This window comes from Periophthalmus magnuspinnatus, chromosome 1 (assembly GCF_009829125.3).
Source record: "Periophthalmus magnuspinnatus isolate fPerMag1 chromosome 1, fPerMag1.2.pri, whole genome shotgun sequence".
Lineage (NCBI taxonomy): Eukaryota > Metazoa > Chordata > Actinopteri > Gobiiformes > Gobiidae > Periophthalmus > Periophthalmus magnuspinnatus.
In genome coordinates, this window is record NC_047126.1 from 26,210,374 (window position 1) to 26,235,690 (window position 25,317).

Below are 25,317 nucleotides of genomic sequence, written 5' to 3' on the forward strand. Positions count from 1 at the left end.
TAATAATTATTTTAAAAAGCTTTGGATGATTTATAATCCTACAAATTGAACCCAATAACCCTGATTTACATAACTCAGCGGCAGGAGGCGCTACTGCCTCACCAACGCTTTCTGCAGACACGTGACCCACACGTGACCCACACGTGACCTACAGTGCTGTTTTGGGTTTTGTTCCGGGTTTTAGGTTAGGAGGAAGCGATTTGTTTTTTGAAAAGATTATTGAAAAATGTCCATCAAAGTGCACGCTCTGAGGGGTCTGGTGCTGGAGAGGCTCGCTGTTGCAGCAGATGAGATTTTTGCGCTTTTTGAACGCACCTTTGCGCAATATGAAGAGGAGGTTCTGCGGTCTAAATTACTACAACAATGTGGAGATGTACTGTACAAAGAAGGTAAGGAAGGACTGCATGACATCTAGAGACTAAACAGTCTTTAGACTTTTATATTCTTTATTATAGTAGTTGTAGAAGTAGTAGAAGTACAGTAGTTGTAGTAACAGTAGTAGTAGTACATTGGTAGTAGTGCAGTGGTAGTAGTAGTACAGTGGAAGTACAGTACTAGTAGTGATACTGGTACAGTAGTAGTAGTAGTAGTAGTAGTAGTAGTAGTAGTAGTAGTAGTAGCAGCGAGAAGTGACGTAAAAAGACGTAGTAGTGAAAGGAGGTTAGTTATGTTAGTTTTAGCAAGAATACATGACTGATACAGCAACAAAGAGAAGTAGCTATAGTAGTAGGCTAGTATTGGAACTATCAAACAGATATTTAAAACAGGACGATCAAAATTGTGTCACATTAAATGTTCATGTCTACAAGTAAATCTGAGTGAATGGAACTGAGTACTACAGCTCTTCTAGAACTGTGTAACATTTCTGGCTTGGACACTGCTATCTACTTGTTTCCCAGGAGATGTATGTTCTTGCTTTGTTTAATGTTCTTGTCTATTTTTTTAAGTGATTCAAGTGATTTTGTTTCTCAAAATAACTTAAAATCATATACTTACTACAACCCCAATTTCAATGAAGTTGGGACGCTGTGTAAAACTTAAAAAAAAATACAGAATACAATGATTTGCAAATCCTTTTCAACCTATATTGAACTGAATAAACTACAAATACATTATATTTAATATTCAAACTGATTTTATGCAGATATTCACTCATTTTTAATTTGATGCCTGCAACACGTTCCAATAAAGCTGGGACAGGAGCAACAAAAGAATGGGAAAGTTGAGGAATGCTTAAAATCCACCTGTTTGGAACATTCCACAGATGAACAGGTTCATTGGAAACATGTGAGTGTCATGATTGGGTATAAAAGGAGCATCCCCGAAGGGCTCAGTCATTCACAAGCAAGGATGGGGCGAGGTTCACCACATTGTGAACAACTGCGTGAGCAAATAGTCCAACAGATGATTTCATCATCTACGGTCCATAAGATCACCAAAAGATTCAGAGAATCTGGAGAAATCTTGAACCAAAACCAACATTAAATGCCCGTGACCTTGGTATTAACAGACATGAATGTGTAAAGGATATTACCACATGGGCTCAGGAAAACTTCAGGAAACCATTGTCAGTTAACACAGTTTGTTGCTACAAGTGCAGGTTAAAACTGTACCATGCAAAGCAAAAGTCATATCAACAACACCCAGAAACGCCGCCGGCTTTTCTGGGCCCGAGCTCAGCTGAGATGGACTGATACAAAGTGGAAAAGTGTGGTCTGACGAGTCCACATTTCAAATTGTTTTTAGAAATCATGGACGTCGTGTCCTGTGGGCCAAAGAGGAGAAGGACCATCCAGATTATTATCAGCACAAAGTTCAAAAGCCTCTGTGATGGTCTGGGGGTGTGTTAGTGCCTATATGCAACTTGCACATCTGTGAAGACTCCATTAATGCTGAAAGGTACATACAGGTTTTGGAGTAACATCTGCTGCCATCCAAGCAACGTCTTTTTCAGGGACATCACTGCTTATTTCAGCAAAACAATGCCAAGCCACTTTCTGCACATGTTACAACAGCATGGATTCGTAGTAAGACTGGCCTGCCTGCAGTCCGGTCTCCCATTGAAAAATGTGTGGCACAAAATACGACAACAGAGACCCTGGACTGCTGAGCAACTGAAGTTGTACGTTCAGGAAGAATGGGAAAGGATTCCTCCTGCAAAGCTTCAACAATTAGTGTCCTCAGTTCCAAAACGCTTATTGATTGTTTTTAAAAGGAAAGGTGATGTAACGCAGTGGTAAACATGCTCCTGTCCCAGGTTTATTGGAACGTGTTGCAGACATCAAATGAAAAATGAAAAAAAAAACAACAATAAAGTTTATCAGTTTGAACATTAAATATCATGTCTTTGTAGTTTTTTCAGTTCAATATAGCTTGAAAAGGATTTGGAAATCATTGTATTCTGTATTTTTTTTTTTTTTTTAAGTTTTACACAACGTCCCAACTTCATTGGAATTGGTTGTATAAGCAGACTCAGGGTCATTGGGTTCAATTTGTAGCTTCTCCTCAGATCTGACCTGTAACGTAGCCTGGAAGCATCACCTCCTTGTCCCCATGGAAATGGTTGGAGCCAAAATGTTAATCTTAATCGCAAAAACAGTGTCCAGATGACTGCACTTGAAACTGTCTCTGTACAGGGTTAACAGTTTTTATGCAGAATAAGACAGGAGATTTAGATGTTTGCGGAGGAAATTATGGTACTAAAAAAATGGCAACTTTTGCTAATTGCATCCATTCAAATTGCGACTTCAATACAATTAATTCTGCAGCCGTACTGAAATAATTATCACTTTTAATAATCAGCTCCGTGCTGGGACCTGCTGGACTGTTTGGAGGAGGAGGATGAGAGGAGACATATTGGATGATGATAATAATAATGATGATGATAATAATAATAATAATAATAATAATAATAATAATAATAAGGAAAAGGTGAGAGCTGTTTTTGAACTTATTTAGTGAGTCTGAGTCTCTGATGTGGAGGGGGAGGGAGTTTCAGAGGGTTGGAGTAAAAAATCTAATTAGGATTACATTTGCACTATATGTTTAAAATGTAGGATTATGTTAGACTGTACATTGTAAACAAATAAAACCACTAACCTTTGAGAGTAGTGTTGTCACAATACTAACGTTTCAAACTCGATTTCGATACAAAGGAATAGACTCGACACTCGATACTGATTCCGATACCCCGATGATAATTTAAAAAACACTCTTTATTTAGACAATAAAGTGTGATTTTTGACATTATATCATAGTACTTTCTTTTATATATCATGTGGTCTTATATCTGTGTAATCCCTCAGTCGTTCCATAGTGGTCCATGGGTGTATACTAGTCTGTGTCTTATACTTGTTCTGATACAGCTCAAGATCATTTTAAAGCTATTCAGGAAAGGTTAATTTCTGTCCTGTGAATGTGACTTTTTTAGAATCGATACCTGGTCAAATGAGTATCTAGTTTCAGTACTAGTTTTAGTATGGATTAGAATCTGATTTTCAATACTTTTGACAATGTTATTTGAGAGAAGACTGAAATCTGAATGATAAACTAACACAAGAATCCAGTGCATTTCAGAAACATGTTTGTACAGATCTAAACTACAGGTGCAAGTTTTCTGTATAAAAAGACAGGATTCATATATTCATTGAGTATTATTAGAGTAAGATAATTAAGGCAGTAATCCTTTAGTCCTTTAGTTTAGAGAGTTTAGATTAATCGGGTGATGGAGTCTTAGTCGACCAAAACTTGTAATCGTTGACTAATTATTTTTACGTAGATTATAAGGATTTATATGGGACAACAGCAGAAAGGAGAAGTGAATGAGTGAGTTAGCTGAAGGTTTGGTATTTTTTGGTGTTTATATGTAAAAAATGCTAATAAAGCTCATGATTCACAAGTCTTTATATAAAAACATCATTTTCTAGTGCTTTTTTCTGCATAAATACTTATTTTTGTATGAGCTCCCGTGCAGATGCAGTGTTGCGAGTTGGGTCAGTTACACAAAGACTTGTAATAGGTTTTAGAGCTTTTGCCATGCCCCCTTTTTAGCTGACTACAGCCCTAAAGCTAGTACCTATTATAGGCTTCACTCAGGCCCTACAGTTCTCTTAGTTTATATGTTAGTGTTCATAAATACATTAAATTCACCCTTCTCTTCTGCAGATATCCAGACAGTAACAGTGGGTGTTGACGTCGGCTCTGACCAAGTTATCAAGGAGGAACCAGTCAAAATCAAGCAGGAAGTGAACGCACCAATCAAACGCCAGTATCCAACACCAGCCGAGAAGGCCAGACAGGACCAGAGTGGAGAACAGTGTGATGGAGAGGAGCCTGGCTGCAGCACGGCTTTGAGTTTGGGTCAAAGCAAACGACCTTACAGCTGTTCAGACACTGACGATTCAGATGAGTGGGTTGAGGAAACTGCCAACAGCAATGGAAAAGAACCTAACGCAGGTTTTATGAAAGATTCTGCAGAAAATAGTGTAAATTGTGATAACAGTTTAAGTAGCAACACCGTAATGAGTAATGATGAAACTAGGGATCAACTACCTAAATGTACCCTGTGTTATAAGACATTTAAAAACATGGACACTCTCGAAAAACATCTCGAGTTCCACCCAGGACCATTCACTTGTCAAATCTGTACCAAAGTTTTCAGCTCCAAATCGAATTACAAAACGCATTTACTCTCCCACACAGGACAGAGAGAGAAACCTCACAAATGTCCAGTGTGTGGGCGTGGTTTCCTCCAGAGGGGCCATGTCAAAGAGCACATGAGAATCCACACAGGAGAGAAACCTTACAGCTGTACAGACTGTGGCAAGAGCTTCCGACAGCAGAATTCTCTCATGAGGCACGTTCTATCGATGCACAGTGAGGACAAGCCTTACCGGTGTGCACTCTGTCAGAAGGGGTTTGTGCAGAAGCCCTATTTCGAGGCACACATGAGGAAGCACACAGGAGAGAAGCCGTTTGTGTGTTTAGTGTGTGGGAAACGGTACAAAGAAAAATACTGTCTGAAGAAACACATGAGCCTTCACTTAGAGGAAGGCGACATCACCAGTCAAGTTGTACAATAAGATCAAAGGTCCTATATTACGCAGAATTTACTCTTGTGATCTTTAAGCCATGTTACAATTACCGTAAGTTTTCTCCTCAAAAACATACCTGGAGTTGTGTTTTGTTTCATTCACACATGTTTGAATAAGCCTTTTTTAATCTGTCTACATCCAGTCATACAAATGATTCTAGTGAAGGTGAGCAGAGTTTAAAAACACAGTGGAGCACTTCCTGTATCGCCACATGACATCACCAGGTGGAGTTTTTTCTGTTTGAGAGAAAAACTCAGCCTAAATATGCAGGATTTGTGTGTTAAACATGTGTGAATGAAACAAACACAACTCCAAATATATTTTTGATGAGGAAAAAACATAACATTTTAAGTGCATATGACAGGTTTTCATGTTTTTTTACTACTGACTTGGTTTGGTGGGATAGTACCTGTGGTAAATATTCATATATCATGGTTTTACATCAGTTGAGTGGCAGTTTGTGGAAAAAAGTTGAGAAGAAAAGTACCAAAATACAGGAAGTAGTGGTGAGTTTAAAAACCTCTATTGCCTACTTATTAAATTAACGCGGGAAATTGTTTCTGCATCTGTAATGCAGAAACAATTTACGCACAAGGGAGTCATTTTTCTGACAGTTTGAACCTTCATTCAGTTTAAGAAGAAGAAGAATACAAAACTAGGAAAAGAGTGGGATTTTTTTTGTAAAATCTTAAATATAATGATGTGAACTATGTTTTAGTGAAATGAGTCATCTAACCTGTCATATGCACTTTAAAGGTGCGCTATGTAACATTACTGGTAAAGGGTACGTCACCTGCTTGTTTCTGTGGATATTGGTTCAAATGGAATGTCTCACAATATTGCATTAAATGTATCTATCCCCACGGGAACAGGCAGGTCAGATCTATAGAGAAAGATGAGTTTAATGTCATACACTGGAACATTCTAGGCAAGGCAGTAAGAGCTCCATTGAGACAAGCAGGTGAGACACCTTTAAAAAGCATTTCTTTAGTTTAAGTTTTTAAATAATTTATTTGTGGTGGCCTGTGTAGACTCATGTTACATTACAGAGTGCTTTCTGTCTCTACCTGAAGGGGAGATAATACAAATCATAGACCCAATGACAATCAATAAAATTAACATTATAAAAGCTTAAAATGCTTAAATGTCTTGAGTATCCCTTAAGACTCAGGGAGTACTTGGAGTGTACATCTAATTAATTTGTATATTGTCACTTATGTTTTTTGCTTTAATTATACTTGTGTCTAAAATTCCCCAAGCTATTAAACATTAAGGTAGTAAATTTATTTATTAAGTATTCAAATACTAATGTTCACACCCTTTTTAAAGAAACTGATATCTCTCTGTATTTTTGATACAGATTAATATCACTCTGGTCCCCACTCCCTCTCTTGTCTTTCAAGTCTGGCCAAACATGACCGTCCAATCAGATTAGCTTTTTTTCAGTGACGCATGTGACATGAAGGAGCTCATTGGTCACTTATCATTTACAAATAAAATAAAATTTATCTCACCTCGGATTAAGATTTTTGTGCTTCACTCATTGATTTAGCAGAAAGCTTCAATCTTTTTCAGTTCCCTGTGACTTTTTTTTTCCTTTATTTTTTCCAATACGGACGGACCATGCGTGTCTAATTGGCTAATTCACCTGTCAAGTATTGAAGAAGTGTGTATTCCAGATAATTACATTTCTATGGGGTATTACTTCACTTTTCACTTTTGAAGCTGAAGGTTTATCAAGTTCTTATTTATTGTTTTGTGTCATGCTTTTGTGTAAAATTGATGTGTGGGAGCATGAGTAATGTTGGCTTGTGGTTTGATCATTAGACAGAATACTGCTAACGGTAAGGAGGGTTTGAGGGGTCCAGGAGAGATTGATAGATTATTCCAACATGTATGGATGACATCTAAAACCTCTGCAGATGTGTTTTTGATGAGGGAATAACATTAAAGAAATTGCATAATGCCCCTTCTTTAAACTTGAATGTCGTGGACTTTGCTGAAGAGGAAGAGGTCACAGTTTCATTTCATCAAACATACAGCAAACCTCCATATGCACATTCACTTTTCTGTTCAGTTTTACTTAATAGTTAGTGCACTTTGTCTGGTTGATCGCAGATATATAAACAGTCAGACTTTACAGTTTACGTTTCAGAATTGGACGTCATCATCTCATATGGAAGGCAGGGGCCAATATAACCTGTGAGAGATTCACTGTTTTGTTAGTAAGTGGCTCACTTTCACTTTTGTGTATTCATACTGACAGAGAAGACAGTGAACCAGTTTTTGTTTCATGTGAATAGGTCCAGTAATTAAAGAGACCTTAGCCATAAACCAGGTCAACAAATCTGCAATCTGAATTTAAACAGCAATTTTTGAGAACCAGAAGTGTGTAGTACTCATAACTAATAACTTTTTTAAAGAAATTGCACTTGTAGTGGCATACTTTCACTCCTGCTGATAATAAGAGTAGGAGTAAAGAGTAATATATATATTGAAGTAACAGTATTCTTACTTGAGTAAAAACTTTGGTTCCTTGTCTGAAAAACTTTGTGTTGACAATATGAGATGATTTGAACATTTGTGCTTCTTGCACAGAAGCACAAATGTTGATATGATTTAGTTTAGTCTGTCCTTTGAAAATACCAGATTTGTGTGCATTATTTAATGTTTTGTCCTTAAAATTTCATTCACTTCAAATTATATATCAGATGTTACATCACAACAGTTACTCTTTAAGTTACTATTACTGATGTAGTACTTTTCCCTGATACTTTTACTCTCACTTGAGTCATTTCTTGGACCAGTACTTTGTACTTCTACTTGAGTAACACTATTTTGAAGAAACGTTACTCTTACTTGAGTAGACTTTTTGACTACTAAATTGTTATAAAATGTTTGAGTACATGTTTAATGTTTGTAAATGTCCATGTTTGTTGGTGCATTCTCCTCATCAAACAGCAGGTGTCGCTCGGGTGCGCGCGCCGCCTTCTCTCTGCCGCCTCGGCTCTCACAGAAACACCGGAGCTTGCTGCGTGTCTTCCGGTAATTGTTATGTAGCAAAGTCGCTCCAAATTCCACAAAAACCTGTAAATCTGCGCACAAACCGGGCAAAAATGTCTAAAGGCCTGGCGCTGTTGGAACAATCTTTATTAAAATACGATGAGGAGAGACTACGGGCGAGATTGCCGCTGGATTCACGCGCGATGCTGCAAAAACGAGGTACTAAATGACACTTTATCGGCCTCGGTGACTCATTATAACGTGATAAGTAGGTTTACGGGTATTTTAACGCAATATATTAGCTACCAGTAAGTATTGGAATAAATGTTTTACAAAGAGAGTGGATCATTTTGAAGATAAAGTCAGATATGGCAATAGTTTGAACAATAAAAGAGGTGGGAGTGTATATGTGTATATATGGTACAGAGGAGGGAGAGTGAATACATGGCACAGAGGAGGAGGAGGACAGGGAATATATGGGACAGAGGAGGAGGACAGGGAATATATGGGACAGATCAGAGAGAGTGAATACATGGTACAGAGGAGGAGGACAGGGAATATATGGGACAGAGGAGGAGGACAGGGAATATATGGGACAGAGGAGGAGGACAGGGAATATATGGGACAGAGGAGGAGGACAGGGAATATATGGGACAGATCAGAGAGAGTGAATACATGGTACAGAGGAGGAGGACAGGGAATATATGGTACAGAGGAGGAGGTGGACAGGGAGTATATGATACAGAGGAGGAGGACAGGGAATATATGGGACAGAGGAGGAGGACAGGGAATATATGGGACAGATCAGAGAGAGTGAATACATGATACAGAGGAGGAGGACAGGGAATATATGGTACAAAATTTGATCACAAATACAAGCGGCCAAAATGAGTTTCCTCTACAGGGTGGCTAGGCATTCCCTTAGAGATAGGGTGATGTGCTCAGTCACACAAGAGGAGCTCAGAGTAGAGCCGCTGCTCCTCCACATGAAGAGGAGCCAGCTGAGGTGGCTTGGGCATCTATTCCAGAAGCAGACCCCTAGGGTGACCCAGGATACACTGGGGGACGATGTCTCTTGGCTGTCCTGGAAACGTCTTTGGTTTCCCCCAGAGGAGCTGGAGGGGGTGAGGGAAGTCTGGGAGTCCCTTAGAGTGCAGAATTGTTTTTTTTTTATTTGTGATTTGTATAACCAGATTCTGCTCAAAGGTCACATTTTAATAGAAATGACATAAAGACTGAAACATGAACTGACAATCAAGAATCACATTTCAGAACATCTTTGTACAGATCTAATGTAGAGTAAGCACTTTTTATGCAGAATAAGGTTTTATTGTTTGTGGAAGAAATCATGGCAAAATTGCAGCCTTTTGTTCATTGCCTCTATTCAGATTGCAGTATTGATAAAAGTCAGATTCACAGGACTGAAATGAACCTTTCCTGAATAACTTTAGAATGATCTTGAGCTGTATCAGAATACGTGTAAGACCTCCTAGACTAGTATACACCCATGGACCACTATGGAACCTACAGTTGAAGACAGAAATTTACATAAACTATATAAAAAGACACATAAACTTTTTTTTTTCTCACTGTCTTATGTAAAATCAGACTAAACATGTTTTAGATTAATTAGGATTACCAAAATTATTTCTATTTGCTAAATGCCAAATTAATGAGAGAAGGATTTTTTCAGAATTTTACATTTTAAGATTACTTTACATTTAAACAATTTGGGAAAGCCCAGATGATGATGTCATCTCTTTGGAAGCTTCTGACAAGTTTATTTGTAGCCACACCTGAAAACACTGCTTCTTTGTGTAACATCATGGGAAAGTCAAAAGAAATCGGCTAAGATAACAGGAAGAGAATTGTGGACTTGCACAAGTCCTGGTTCATCCAATTTCCAGATGCCTGAAGGTACCACGTTCATCTGTTCAAACAGTTATACTCAAGTATAAACACCATGAGAATGTCCAACCATCACACCGCTCAGGAAGGAGAAGGATTTTTTTGTGCCAGACATGAACATACTTTGGTCTGAAATGTGCATATCGACCCAAGAACAAAAGCAAAAGACCTTGTGAAGATGCTGGCTGAAGCTGGTTATTATTCACAGTGAAACGAGTACTGTACCAACATGGGCTGAAAGGCCACTCTACCAGAAAGAATTCATTACTCCAAAAGAAACTTTTAAAAGACAGATTACAGTTTGCAAATGCATATAGGGGCAAAGACCTTATTTTTTGGGCACATGTACTGTGGTTTGAAAAAAAATTGAACTGTTTGGCCATAATGAACATTTTTAAGTTTGGAGGAAAAAGGAGGAAGCGTGTAAGCCTGAGAACACCATCCGAACTGGGAAATACAGGGTTTTTTTGCTGCAGGAGGGACTGGTGCACATCACAAAATAGATGGCATCATGAGGAAAGATCATTAAGTGAAAATACTGAAGCAACATCTCAAGACATCAGCCAGGAATTTAAAGCTTGGGCACAAATGGGTCTTCTGAATGGACAATAACTCGAAGCATACCGCCAAACTGGTTACAAAGTGGCTTAAAGATAACAATGTTGATTTTTTTAGAGTGGCCATCACCAAGTCATGATCTCAGTCCTATTGAGAATTCATGCGCAGACCTAAAAAGGCATGTACAAGCAAGGCAGCCTACAGACTTGGCTCAGTTACACCAGCTCTGTCAGGAGGAATGGGCCCAAACTCCTGCCAGTTATTGTGAGAAGCTTGTGGAAGGATATCCTAAACGTTTGACCCAAGCCATACAGATTAGAAGGCAATGGTACCAAATACTAATGAAATGTAACTTCTGGCTTTGAAGAAAGTCATGAAAAATTGTCTAATTAAAAAATCTTCTCTCATTATTCTGGCATTTGGCAAATAGACATCATTTTGGTAATCCTAATTGACCAAAAATAGGTAAGTTTAGTCTGATTTTATGTCGGACAGTGAGAAAAAAAATGTGTATGTTAACTTCGGGTTTCAACTGTACCTAGATGACTGGTAGATTACACATATAAGAGAAGTAATATTATTTCATGTTGAAAATTACATTCTATTGACTGAATAAAGAGTTTTTTAATATCATGCAATCAGAATCGGTATTGAGTCTATTCCTTAGTGGATGGTAGTTAACAAGAACCAAAGACACAGTGGAATCGACAGCTTGGATTGTGCTTGTCTGACCCTCAACAGCTGTCACCATAGACCAACCACTGAGTCTGGAGACTGAAACATGCATGAAATTGTGAGACAATTGGGATACATAGGAGAGAGACAGATGGAGCAGAGGAGAGGGTCAGATGGAGCAGGGGATGCGGAGGAGAGGGTCAGATGGAGCAGAGGATGCAGAGGAGAGCACTGTAATTATTCACCTCGATGAATTTATAAGCAATTTTCCCAACTGTTTTGCTGTCACAGTAAAGCTAGCAACAACAAGCATGCTAGTACGCACTCCTGATTATCGGACAATAAAATGCTTTAGATGCAGACAGTACACAGCAGACTTATTTTGACCTTAAGAGTTCCTTATACAATAAATATGTACCGAGGGAAGGCACATTATAAATGGGAAAAATGAAGTACAGAGTCTTTATTAATGTATTAAAAGTCCATTTGTTTGGCATTCTTGGTAAAAAAAAAAAAACTATTGTTGTCATGATACAAAAATTTCTAACTGTATTTTTTATGCTAAGGAATAGACTTGATACTCAATACCATTTCCGATACTACATTGATGATTAAAAAACACACTTCTTTAGACAGCAGAATGTGATTTTCAACATTATTCCCATGTGATCTTATATCTGTGTAATCCCTCAGTCGTCCAGGTAGGTTCCATTGTGGTCCATATACTTGTCTATGTGGTCTTAGTCTTCCTATCCTAGTAAAAACTTAACTATTTATTGTATTTCTTGCTTTCATTTTCTGTCTTACAGACGTCAACACTCTTTCAATGAGCCCAAAAAGCGACAGCAGCCCTGAAATGGTTAAAAAGGAGGACGACCAAGTCCCAATGGAACTGCCGTTTAATACTGTCATAGTGAAAAACGAATGTGATGCAAAGGAGAGGAGAGGAGAAGATGAAGGAGAAGAGAGTGAGGATGAGGAGGAGGAGGAGGAGAGCGAGGATGAGGAGGAGGAGAGTGAGGAAGAGGAGCCTGGCTGCAGCTCAGAGACTAAAGGACTTGTGTTCAGTTCATTTGACTCCGATTCGGAAGAGTGGGAGCCTGCAGCCAAAAGACAGACTGAGGAGACTAGAGAAGCAGCTGATGGGAATGATACAAAACAAAAAGGTAACTACTTGTTTAACTGTAGGAGAAATACCACAATGAAAATATCCACTACAGACTGGTGTTGTCAATAGTATTGCAAAACAGATACTAATCGATACCACTGTGAAAACTACCTGGACGACTGAGGGATTACACAGATATGAGGCCACATAGTAATATGAACGAAAGTACTATGATTTAATGTGGAAAATTGCATTTTACTGTTTTTTTATTATCATAGGGAGAATTGGTATTGAGTATGAAGTCTATTCCATAGTATCGAAATTGACTTTGAAATTTTTGTATTGTGACAACACTTTTTATAACTATTGTCATAGGCCTAGCTGTGTTATAGTAGATGTCTTGAGTACACCAGATGTCTCTTTAAACAGTACTATTTACATTTTCAAAAAATGTGCCTTGCAGGTATCCAGCCCTTTGTGATCAAGCGAGACATTGGCTCTTTTGTTTTCCACAACTGTACGCTAAAAGAAAACAGGAACTCCAGATTGAATGAACCGCACAGAGAAAGAACCAGAGAAAAAGACAAACCAGGCTGTAGCACTGAGACAACCACTCCACAAACTAACACAACCAACCTGCAACCAGCTCCCCAAAATGCCCCTAAAACCCCCCAAAACAACAACAGCAGCTCCAACCCAACCACAATACAATCCAAGACCGCCTCTCAAAATATAATCAACACGGAAGCATCAGAAGTCCATAAATCACCAGCAAAGCGCAAAAAAACTCAACCTAACCCGGATGGAGAAGTCGTCAAAACCACCAAACATAAATGCGCTGAGTGCGGCAAGTATTTCCAATGTGAGGCACATTTACAGAGACACATGCTTATCCACTATGGACTGAAGCCTTTCGAATGCCCGGTCTGCGACAAAGCGTTCAGGTACAAGTCGAGTTATAAGGCCCACTTGAATATGCATACAGAAGAGAAGCCGCTTAGCTGTTCTATATGTGACAAAGGCTTCACCCAATCACGTGATCTAAAGAGACACATGCTTTCCCACACCGATGAGAAGAACTTTGACTGTCCAGAATGTGGTGGCAAATTTAAACATAAGCACAATTTGATTCGTCACATTTCGGTGATCCACAAGGCAGAAAAACCGTATCCGTGTCCGATGTGCGATAAGGCGTTCGCTCAAAAACACGATTTCATGACGCACATGAGGACTCACTCAGGAGAGAAACCGTTCACCTGTAACGTTTGCACCCGCAGCTTTGGCGCGAAAGGCACTCTAAGGACCCACATGAAGGTGCACAAGAAAACAGGGTCCAAGGATCAGGAAGAACTCTCATTTGAAACTGGAGATGAAAGCGTGTCGGATTTGTAAATGTTTCTTGGACTATTAAGGTGCCATATTTATAATGGCAATGAAAGAAATGAACTGGAAAGGGTGTGTGGTGTTAAAAACTACTAAATAATCAATCATAAAATGTTGTTATACATGTCTTTAGTCGTACCAGCTGACCCTCATCCAACATGGTGGTATGCTAGTTAAAGGACCCATATTCTGATATGTTATAATGTTTCCTCATCAAAACGTACCTGGAGTTTTGTTCTTTGTTTCATTCACACATGTTAAACACACCAATCCTGCATATTTAAGCTGAGGTCTTGTCACAGAAACACTGTTCCACCTTGTGATGTCATTTGGTAATGCAGGAAGTGCACCACTGTGTTTTTAAACTCCGTACACCTTCACTAGAATAATTTCAGCCCTGGATTTGCCAATTTCTACTTAACTCTACTTAACAAAAGGTAAAAGGTTGTTAATTTGAAAACTACCTCTACATGACATCACAAGGTGGAACAGAGCATTTTGAACTTTGGAGGTATAGACAGACTAATAGTAAAAGGTTACTATGTGTGAATGAAACAAAACACAACTTCAGGTATGTTTTTGATGAGGTAACCACGTTACAACATGACTTCAAAGTTCATATGAGTCAATTTTACATAATATAGGACCTTTAATGTGTTGTTTAGGGCTAAAAAGTAAATCACAATTTCTTCCTCCAAAGTTTTGTGTCTGCGCCAAACCACATGTTTTTTTGGCTGTAGACGTCTCCATTAAAAAGGCCCAAGCTGATCAATGACCATTAGAATCTCAATTACAATTTGATTAATTGCACAGCCCTTGGTTTAACCCAGAGACTATGTTGGATCAAATGCAGAAGACAATTTATACTATAGAGACAATAGTGCACCTTAACCTAACTAATTATGAATTGTATTGTTTGAAACTCTACTATGTAACTTTTCCTATCTGCCATTTTCTCGTCTCCTTAGAGATGTTTTTGTGTTGCCTGAAATGTTCCACAGTGGGGTATTAAACATCTCTATCTTGCATTTATTTTATTATAGGTGCTTTTATTGCTCAAAAACACACGTTCATACTGTGAATGGACTTGCCTTTCCACAGATCTAACCTGTAATTTGGCCTTCATGTCACCATCTCTATGGAGATAAGTTAGTCGGTAGATAAGTAATGACAGTGTGGAACACTGAAGTCAAAGCACTAACCTCTCCTTGGAGACAAGTAGTCGACAGGCCATGAACTAGAAAAGCTACACAGTGCACCTTTAAAACTGAAGTTGTTAAGGGTTAGTTTATATTGTTAATCAAGTTGATCAGTTTTCAAGTTAGCAAAATTATTTCTTTAAAAAGTAATGCAACTGGCATAATGGTGGGAGATATTTTTTTTAAAATGTATAAAATTGCATTGGTGTTCAACAGTCCCGCTCAGTCTGTCCACTCTGGTCCTGGAAGTAAATGTCCCATTCATTTTTCCCATAGACTTTTTGAAAAATTCAAATATTAAGAGTTAGACTTTAGCGCTTTATAACGTTTCAGAAACAGATTTTAAATAAAATCGTAAGTCTTGTGGTCATAGTTATCAGAGAGCTTAACCCTGAGCTTTAAACTTTTAAAATGTGAATGGGAAATGTACTTGTAGAACCAGGGGGTGGGCTGTCACTGTTGAGCTCCACTGTTCTGGGGCTATGCATATTTAGAAGAATCTAAACTTGTTGTGTAATCTTTCAAAACAGGGTATAATCTCACTGTACTAATTTCAAAACATAGAATTTTTCTCTTTTTTTTTTGTCAGTTGATACACAGTGACATCACGCTGGGGGTGTGCTGCATGTATATGTGTGGTGGAATGTTCAGCAGTTACCGTGGTTACATCAATTCATACATCAGCAATAGCTACCAAAATAGTTTTAAGATAAACTGAAAGCTCAAGTAAAAACATAAAATTGATTTAAACACATTTTTAGGAGCATGTGACCAATACAAGAAACATGAGCGTGACTAACTGAAAACAGCACAGATCAGCTCAGCTGTTGTAGTTCCAACTAAGTCAGTTCTATATGGTCACATTGTGTTAAATTAAAGCTCTGATTAAAGTCTAACAAAGCCTCAGACAGAGCATGCCTACAGTTAGCATCACACCCCCAGGAAATGTTGATGACATCAGCTGCAAAGTATCAATATCACCCACTCTACACTGGCAACGCTCTACATTAAATAATGTTAAAGTTTAAGATGAATCTGTTTAATTTATTACTGTGTATGAGCCACAAAAAGGATCATCATATTCATAAAGTTTCGTTTTTATAAATGATTCCTTTTATCTGACTCTATAGCAGTGGCATTTCTAGTATATAGGGCCGTCAAGCCAAGAATTCCTACATTTTATAGATGTTCTTTAGGCTAATTGATAAAATGCAATAAGTTAGTTAGTTAATTGTTAAACCAACTGTACAAGTATTATTATGCACCTTTAAAGGTCCTATATTACCCAAAATTTACTCTTGTACGCAACATACACAGAGTTGCATTTTACTTCATTCACACGTACATCTCCAAATCTCTAAATTCTCTGTTCCACCTTGTGTTGTCATGTTGTAAAGGTTAAAGGAGCTGTTAACTTGAATAGATTTCTAGTTAACAGCTACATTTTATCTTTTGGTTAGTAGAGATTGCAAATTCCGTGGCTGAAATAATCCAGTTGATTTTAGCGAAAGTGTGTGGTGCTTAAAAACACAGTGTATTACCACATGACATCACAAGGTGGAACAGGCTGTTTTCAGTTTGAGAGAAGAACTCCGCCTAAATATTCAGGATTAGTGTCTTAAACGTGTGAATGAAGCAAAACAATTCCAGGCATGTTTGTGATGAGGAAACAACATAACATCAGAAAGTAGTGTAATATGGGCCCTTTAAACTGAGCAGCCCCATACAGTGATCCAATTGTTTATGAATTTAAATTAATATATATTTTCCATAAATATCTTTTAATTTCTCCATTTGTCTCTTACTGTTTCCAAAATGAAACTAAAAGTGCTCTTTTTCGTGTTAATATGTTGTTGCTGAAATTATTTAATTTGATTAATTTCACGTAGCATTTGTTCATTTTCTGTTGTTTATACTTCATGTTGATGTGGAGGACCAGATAACATGTTAAGTTTCCAATCAGAAAACCTGTTTGTCTGCAATAATCCATAATAAAACTTTAAATACAAATCATTTTGACACTGTTTTTAATTAATTCTATTAATTGGCCCAATGTTTTGGTAAAGAAGACATATTATGCTTGTGTCTGCTATAGTTAGAATTTACAGTGTGTCCAAAAAGTCTCTTTACAATTTTAAAATGTAATAACAAAGGTGATTGATAAGATATATTACCCTCTCCAGATTAACAACAAGCTCCATTGCCGTTAGAGCTAATTTCCACATCTATGTGCAATGAGTGTGCAGTATTTTTTAATGAAAAGGTTCAGACCATTAAACATTTCATCAATTCCACAACGCAAATAACACCCCAGCAGCCACCTCGACACTTAGAGCAGACTCACTTTGCACCTGTAACTGACAAAACTGTCCAAGAGATCATCACCAGTCTGAGTTCATCTACATGCTGCCTCGATGTGTTACCCACTAGATTTATAAAGTCTGTGTTTGCTATTGTTAACATGTCACTTCAATCTGGAACATTCCCAAGAACTTTGAAAACTGCGATTATCAAGCCTCTCCTAAAGAAGAGCAGTCTTGATGCCACAATATTGAACAATTATCGACCAATCTGCCGTTTTTAGGCACAGTCCTTGAAAATGTTGTTTACCAACAGCTTATTAACTTTCTCCAAATGAACAACTCCTTTGATGTTTTCCAATCAGGTTTTAGACCCCACCACAGCACTGAGACTGCTCTTATCAAGGTGACAAATGACATCCGCCTGAACACTGATGCAGGCAAAGTCTCAGTCTTGATCCTGTTAGATCTGAGTGCTGCTTTTGACACTGTGGATCATGGGACCCTCTTACAGAGACTAGAGGACTGGGTGGTGTGAGGTAAATGTCTGATTTAATATTTCATATCACATAATTGTATGATTACTTGTTTTGCCTCCTGTGAGCTCCACTGTGGTATGTTTGCTATAAGTACTTTGAACTGCTATGTGTATGTCTGAACTCAGAGAACCAGCTAAGCACACATGCTATGTCCGTGTTGACCCTATGTAAACTCAGAGGGACCTGTTTATGTCGAGACAAACCTAGCTAATCATTAAGAAGATGCGATGTGTCATACCAGTATAAGAGCTGACGTAAGAGAGGTAACCTTTGGGAGATTGTGTCGAATCAGTGTGGATTATTGCCTGTGCCGAAATAAACATCTGGATTGGAATATACACGCGCCTTCTGGATTTTATTCTAGGTGTACCACCAGGGGAAGCTGACAGTGGGCATCTCTGGTACTGCACTAAACTGGTTCAAGTCCGATCTAGAAGAAAAGAAGTACTTCGTTGAAATTGGAAAATGTGTCTCAGATAAAATGTCCCTGCCCTGGGGGGCACAAGGGGTCAATCTTGGGACCCCTATTGTTCAATCCTTACATGCTGCCATTAGGTCAGTTGATACACAGCAGTAATGTGTCCTACCACAACTCTGCAGATGACACTCAGATCTATGTCTCACTGCAGCAGGTGAATATGGACCAGTGGATTCACTCTGTCACTGCATCAACAGATCAGTGTGTGGAAGCAAAACAATTTCTCCAGATAAACTCAGACAAGACTGAAGTCATAGTCTTTGGCCCACAGAAACATAGAGAACGTGTCAGCAGTGTTGGGGTAATCATGGACTCACACTTGAACTTTAACAGCCACATCAAATTAGTAACATCTGCAGCTTTTTACCATCAAGAAATCATTGCAAAAATCAAAGTTAACCTGTCAAAACTAGACTTAGAGAGACTTATCCATGCATTTGTCTCCAGTAGGTTAGGCTACTGTAACGTCCTGCTCACTGGCCTCTCCAAACGAGCGATAAGACAACTGATGCTGGGATAGGTAGGCCAATCCACTTTTCCAGATTTTTAATAACATCAGTCCAGAATGGAGACACCACAGGACATTCCCAGAAGGCATGAAGATATGTATCGCTATTGGTTTTACATTTCCAGCAGTTATTGTTCTGCAACAGGCCCATTTTGTGTAGCTTTGATGGAGTAAAATAAAATCAATGAATAATTTTATAATGAATAAGCTTACTTCTAGCATCTCTTCACTCATCTTAATATTTAGATCTTTCTGCCAACTTAATCTCAAGCCTTCACATATTGCACCCTGGTTATTTAAAAGCATCTTATAATACAATGATGCAGTTTGCATATTCACTGGAAAATTCAGCCTGACCTGTAGAGCATTCTCGTTCTACAGGTGGTTCAAACTAAAGACCGAGTTCAAACAGCTTCTGATCTGTAAATGTTTCCAGAAATCCCCTTTGTCTGTCAACTTCAATGTATCTCTCAACATGTCAAATGACAAGAAATTGTCATCCCTGTATAGATGCTCTATCTTTTGAACTCCTTGTATCAACCATTTTCACCACAAAAAGGGAGACTTGCCTATGTGTATTGCTGGGTTATTTCAAACCGAGGAGGAGTACTGTTTATATGGAGAAATTCCCAGTCTTTGATGCGCCCTGGTCCACGCCCATTGAGAGTGCTGTATGATCGGGTTTTGCTGTAATTCACTTTTAGAATTCTGTGAAAGCAGTTGGATGATATTAAATGGAGCCACCAATGACCTTTCAACTCCAACCCACCTCTTATCCGTTTCCTGATTCTTCCAATGTTTGGATAATTTGTTAATTTCAAAAGCAATATTATATAATCCCTCCCGTGTTCTTCAATTACGAAAGCTTTCTTAAACCTATTCTCGGGTTCTTGCCATTCCAAAGAAATGTTTTAATTAATGCATTATATTGTTTATAAAAGGTATTACTAATAGTTATAGGTACCATCATTGAAATATAATTGAACTGTGGGGCAACCAGCATCTTAATAGTTTTGACTTTACCCCACAGGGTAAGGTTCAGTAGCTTCCACTTATCTATATTGTTTTTTATTTTTATTTTGAAGCAGTGGTTCTATATTAATTGGGATTATATTAGTCAACTCTGGGCAATGTTTAATACCAAGGTATTTCATACCAACCAGGATCCACCTAAAATGGAATGGAGAAAGGTGAGCTGGAAAACAATTCCTTGAGACTAGCATAGCCTCTGACTTTTGCCAATTGATTGTATAGCCTGATAATTTTGAAAAAGTCTCAATTGTAAACAGAATATTTGGAATCGAAGAGGAAGGGTCCCTAATAAGAAGCAATATATCATCAGCATACAAGAACATTTTGTGTTCTTCCGATCCCTGCACCACTCCTTTAAACCACAGCAACCACAGGGGTAAGATTATTCCGATTTTGCCACATAAGGTGTGGGATTCTTCTAACATTATCTGCTGATGTCCTTCCCTTCACAAATCCCACCTGATCTGTGTGAATCAAGTGAGGTAATACTTTTTCCATTCTGAGGGCAAGAACTTTTGTAAGGATTTTGCAATCCACATTGATTAGGCTCACTGGTCTATAGCTGCCTGGATCTGTAGGGTCCTTTTCTTTTTTGTAGATTAATGACATTAGAGCTTCATTAAAGGTCCCTGGCATCTTTCCCAGATCAAACGATTCTTTAAACACCTCAGTCAAAATAGGGGCCAATTTATCTGCAATTTTTTATAACACTCTGATGGAAACCCATCTAATCCTGGCGCTTTTCCAATTTTCATAAGGGCCTTTTTCACCTCTTCAGTTGTTATGGGACTATCCAGATCTGTCTGTTGGTCCATTGTTAACTTTGGCAAGTCAAATTTGGAGAAAAAAATGTCACATTCCTGCACCTCATGTTTGACCTGTGACCCATAAAGTTTGTTATAAAATGTTAAGAAAACCTCACATTCTATTGTTTAAAAAAGAGTGTGTTTTTTATTATCATGGTATCAGACTCGGTATTGAGTATTAGGTGTATTTGAAATCGAGTATCATGACAACCCAGCAGTAGAGTAAAATTACAACGTGCAGCTTTAATTGACACCACAGACTGTATATATAAATACATACACTTTTTATACAGTCTTTGACTGGAACACAAGATAAAGTGCTTTTCCTTCTTTCTACCACGTGGGGTCGCTGCTGCTTTAAATCTGGGCTGGACTGCGCTTCCGGTGCGGTGTCTCTGATGTAGCATTGTGAGGCTAATGAATGAGCTAACTCTGCAGGCTCCAGAGCAAACCCGTGCCATCAAACATGTCGAAAGCCCAGGCGCTACGGGATCTGGTGATGGAGCGGCTGGTGCTGGCCGCGGACGAGATCTTTGCGCTGTTTGAGCGCACATTTGCGGAATATGAGGAGGAGGTTTTGCGCTCCAAACATCTGCAGCCGCGGATGGAGCTACACAAAGAAGGTACGCGCTGTTTAACGGGACACTGGAAGACAATGTGCTGATAAAAACAGGCCTACGAAAGCACAAATATCTTTATAATAATTTAATAACGCTGTATTTATAATCAGGGCGGATAATTGGAGGTTTAGAGCGGGTTAAACGCGTGGAGATGTCAAATGATTAGCCTACATTATTAAATTATTAAAATACTCAATGTCATTGTCCACAAATCAGGCTGATTGTATAATTCATTTGCATTATCAGGGAAAACTACAAAGCTAAATTGGCTATAACTACATTTAAATGATTGGTTTGAGGCAGTAAGGTGATCCTGTCTCGATTTGACTACATTTATAAGCGATCTCTGAAAGTAAAATCTACAAATGGTGTCCCTGATCATTTCTATTAGTGACAATGTCTATTCTCCCACTATATTTAAACGACTACACCTCAACATCTGCAGATTGACCAGACTGCGCCCCTTAATTAAGCCCTACAAGCCAATGATGTCATCTGTAGTGGTTATATTAAAGGAGGGTAGTTTATTCACCCATGGACTTAATAAATCGCGTGTATTTTTCTGTATATTTAAATTCTATATAATTAATACCACGATACTGTACTGTTAAATGAGCCCTGCCCCACGTGTGACCCCTCACATCCGTCGAACAGGATCAATAGCATGTATTTGGGCTGTCAAGATCCATCAAGCTCTTTTGTCCCAGAGCTGAGGTTTCCAATAACCTCAAGTCCCTGTTTCTAGAAGTTCCAACTCCATTTTGTCCTTGAAAAAGTAATGTACATTTAAACAATCATTATATAATTTTGTAATTCTATAATTTAAACCGAGCATAAAACCTTTATAATATGATATAAAGCTGATATGGAACACTGTGGCCAACCCAGTGTGTCATCCATACACCTTTATAACCAGGGAGGTTGGAGGTTGTATTCCAGTTTGCCAGTCCACATTCCTAGTTTTGTGAATAAAGGCTTTATCTTGTATATACTTTGCAGTGACATCACACTGGGGGTGTACTGCATGAATTTATATGGCAGAATGTTCAGCTTATTCAGTAATGCATATTGAAAACACTGACAAGAAGTTTTAAAATGGTCTGAAAACTCAAATAAAAACACACACACAAAAAAGATTTAAACAACACATTTTCCGGAGCCTGTGATCTATGAGCGTTCATGGTCCAGTTTAGGCGTTTAAATTTCAATTAATTTCAACAAAAGTGGCTACTGTTAAGTGCACAGGTAACTTGAAATGCACTATAAAAAACAAGGGGATCCTTTCCATCATTTTCAGTTCAGATATATAATGTAGTGATAAAAAATAATAAAATATTCTATGACAAAATGTGTTATGTAGTTGTTATTTCTCTCTGAAGTAACTACAGAACAACTTTGTTTTAAAAGTTCAAACGTTATGAGACTTTCTGAACAGCTATGACTGTCTTCTTACAGTCATAGCTGTTATTAAAATGTGAATTTTGATCAGAATAATTTTTATAAATTGCAAATGTCACAACGTGGTGATGCCATACACTGTGCAGGTTGGTCACGTGAGTGCAGTTTGGATCTGACACATAAGGATACATAATTTGAGAGCTTTTGTCACACCTCCTTTTTAGTCGACCAATCAATTGACAATCTTTTTAGTAGACAAAGAATTTCTTAAGTCTACTGCAGCTCTGATTTATTTTATTTTATTTTTTATTCTTTGTTTTTTGTTTCCTCCAGATGCCCCGGCTCTAATCTTGCATCCCGAAGTGCAGCACAGCCCCGAACAGATGGAGGAGGAGCAACAAACCGTACAGGTCAAACAAGAGGAAGACCATTCCTTTGAATTCTCCGCTGCGTATTCTGTCAAATCTGAAGCAAACATTGGAATTCTCATCCCCGAACCAGCTGACGAGGAAGCGGAATGCCCTACGGAAGAGCAGTGCGCAGTGGAGGAGGAGCCGGGCTGCAGTTTGAATCTACCACCGGACAATAACGAGCAAAACTATGAGACTGATGACTCTGAGGACTGGCAACCTTCTGATAAAAATAAGAAATCGCCCAAAAGTGTAGGGATAAAAAAGGACACTAAACGAGGTAGACCTGCCCGGAATGCCAATGTGTTGTTGGATAAAAACACGGCAAGCGAAAGGAATTGTGATAGTGTAGCAAATGGGGGTAAAAAGAAAGGGAAACAGCCAAAATGTTCAGTTTGTGGGAAGACGTTTCAAAGCGAGGGTCATTTTAAGAAGCACTGGTTAGCTCACTGCGGTCAGAGGCCTTTCAAATGTCAAGTCTGTGACAAGGCATTCAGAAACAAGGCGAATTATAGAAAACATATGATCATACACGAAGATGACAAGCCTTTTATCTGTCCAGCTTGCAACAGAGGGTTTAGTCAGAAATGCCACTTACAGGCACACATGAGAATCCACACAGGAGAGAAACCATTCAGCTGTCCAGACTGTGGCGTTAGATTCAGGTATCAGCGTAACATTTATCGGCACATCACCGCGGTGCATAAGGGGGAAAAACCTTTCAGCTGTCCATTCTGTGACAAGGCGTTTTCGCAGAAGAGTCCTTTTATCGTTCACATGAGGACGCACACGGGAGAGAAACCGTTCAGCTGTTCAGTGTGTAAGAAAGGCTTTATTGATAATTGTCACCTTAAAAAGCATGCCAAGACTCATGAAGTGCAGAATAGGTGAAGACTGAAGTAGCTGGACCACAAGGAAAAACATTTTATTTACAAATATTTCAACATATCCAATTTTGAGTTTATTTTTTAAAACAATAATAGTTATCCTAGAACAACATTGCATGTTTTACAATCTTAAAAATAAAAGTTGACCATTAGTTGAAACTGGGTTAAATCCAACAGGTGGCAGTAATAAAAACGGTGAAAAATGCCCCTAAACGTTTTTTATGGAAGTGTTTTTATTACAAAATTAGAAATCGCTGTAGGAACAGAAAACCTTTTTGGGAATAACTTTTTGAATATACCATTAAAGCCATAGTATGTAACTTTTGTGCCAAAAAATAGACTAAAATAAAAGCATGTTTTTTTTTTCATTATGGATGTTTTTATTACACCGAAAAACATAGAGAAACATGTGTTTCTGTGAGCAGGCTTGCATCTCCACAAACCTGACTCTTATTTGGCCTGGAGGTGGGTCTTTGCTTGTTTCTATGGAAATGTTGTTCCTTTGGCTATAATGACAGAGATGGAGAAATTCTTCGATGTTCTGAGTTTGGTTTTAATTTACTATCTCCGTGGAATCATGCAGTCGCCTTTCTACCTCCAGAAAGTTACATACTATCAATTTAATAGCAGAGTGGATGAGGGCAGTTTTGATTGGTCAGTGCTTCTTGCGCATAAATATTTCTTTCCAAACCTTATGTGAATATCTCTTGTATTTATCACTGTTGTTAGCGTCTATGTTACTACTGTAGTTGTGATAAAACGTTGTCTTTATTGTAGGTGTAAATACTAGTACACAGACTAATACATGATACAACTGTATAGAGCTTAAGTTGTGTTTCTCTACATCCAAATTACACTTTCTGTTTAAACTAAATAAACATTTATGTGTCAATAATTCAGTGAAAGTCCATTGCTTTAAGATAAAAGCTGTAACATATCTCTAGCTGATTTAAAAATGTCAATCTATACAATCTAGTGTTGTCACGATACTAAAGTGTCAAACCATGATGATAAAAACGCTCTTTATTTAGACGATAGAATGTGATTTTCAACATTGAGTCATAGTAGTTTATTATATTATCACGTGGCCTTATATCTCTGTAATCCTTGTGTCGTCCAGGTAGGTTCCATAGTGGTCCATGGGCGTATACTAGTCTAATCATTCTAAAGCTAATCAGGAAAGGTTCATTTCTATCCTGTGAATGTGACTTTTTTAATATTGATACCTGCTCAAATGAGTATCTAGTTTCAATGCTAGTTTTAGTATTGATGATTATCTGATTTTCGATACTTTTGTCTACCCTAGATAAATTCGCTCATTTAGAAGCCACTCTGATCCCAATAACATGGTAATACTTTAATTTAAAAATGAGTCAATCCTGCAGTGTGCCCCTCTGAACAGTAGGCGGCGC

The 25,317-nt window shown here is 38.2% G+C and overlaps 4 protein-coding genes across 4 annotated transcripts in view; all 4 read left to right on the forward strand.

Moving 5' to 3' along the window:
- Positions 1-13,912, forward strand: part of LOC129456269 (zinc finger protein 28-like) — a 39,488-nt gene extending 25,576 nt beyond the window's left edge. Inside the window, exon 4 of the mRNA XM_055222082.1 lies at positions 13,902-13,912. The gene's annotated coding sequence lies outside the window, so the exon portion shown is untranslated. The remainder of the gene's footprint in view (positions 1-13,901) is intronic.
- On the forward strand, positions 171-7,069 carry LOC129456272 (zinc finger protein 239-like). The gene is made up of 2 exons (XM_055222099.1): positions 171-389; positions 4,165-7,069. The coding sequence occupies exons 1-2, from the start codon at positions 227-229 to the stop codon at positions 5,079-5,081; spliced, it is 1,080 nt and encodes a 359-aa protein (XP_055078074.1). The 5' UTR covers positions 171-226; the 3' UTR covers positions 5,082-7,069.
- On the forward strand, positions 8,050-16,938 carry LOC117379123 (zinc finger protein 69 homolog). The gene is made up of 3 exons (XM_033975842.2): positions 8,050-8,315; positions 12,047-12,403; positions 12,809-16,938. Exons 1-3 carry the CDS (start codon positions 8,210-8,212, stop codon positions 13,735-13,737), a joined length of 1,392 nt encoding a protein of 463 aa, XP_033831733.2. The 5' UTR covers positions 8,050-8,209; the 3' UTR covers positions 13,738-16,938.
- Positions 16,939-20,976: 4,038 nt separating this feature from the next.
- On the forward strand, positions 20,977-24,795 carry LOC129456277 (zinc finger protein 570-like). Its single transcript, XM_055222117.1, has 2 exons — positions 20,977-21,213; positions 22,942-24,795. Exons 1-2 carry the CDS (start codon positions 21,057-21,059, stop codon positions 23,907-23,909), a joined length of 1,125 nt encoding a protein of 374 aa, XP_055078092.1. The 5' UTR covers positions 20,977-21,056; the 3' UTR covers positions 23,910-24,795.
- The last annotated feature ends 522 nt before the right edge of the window (positions 24,796-25,317 follow it).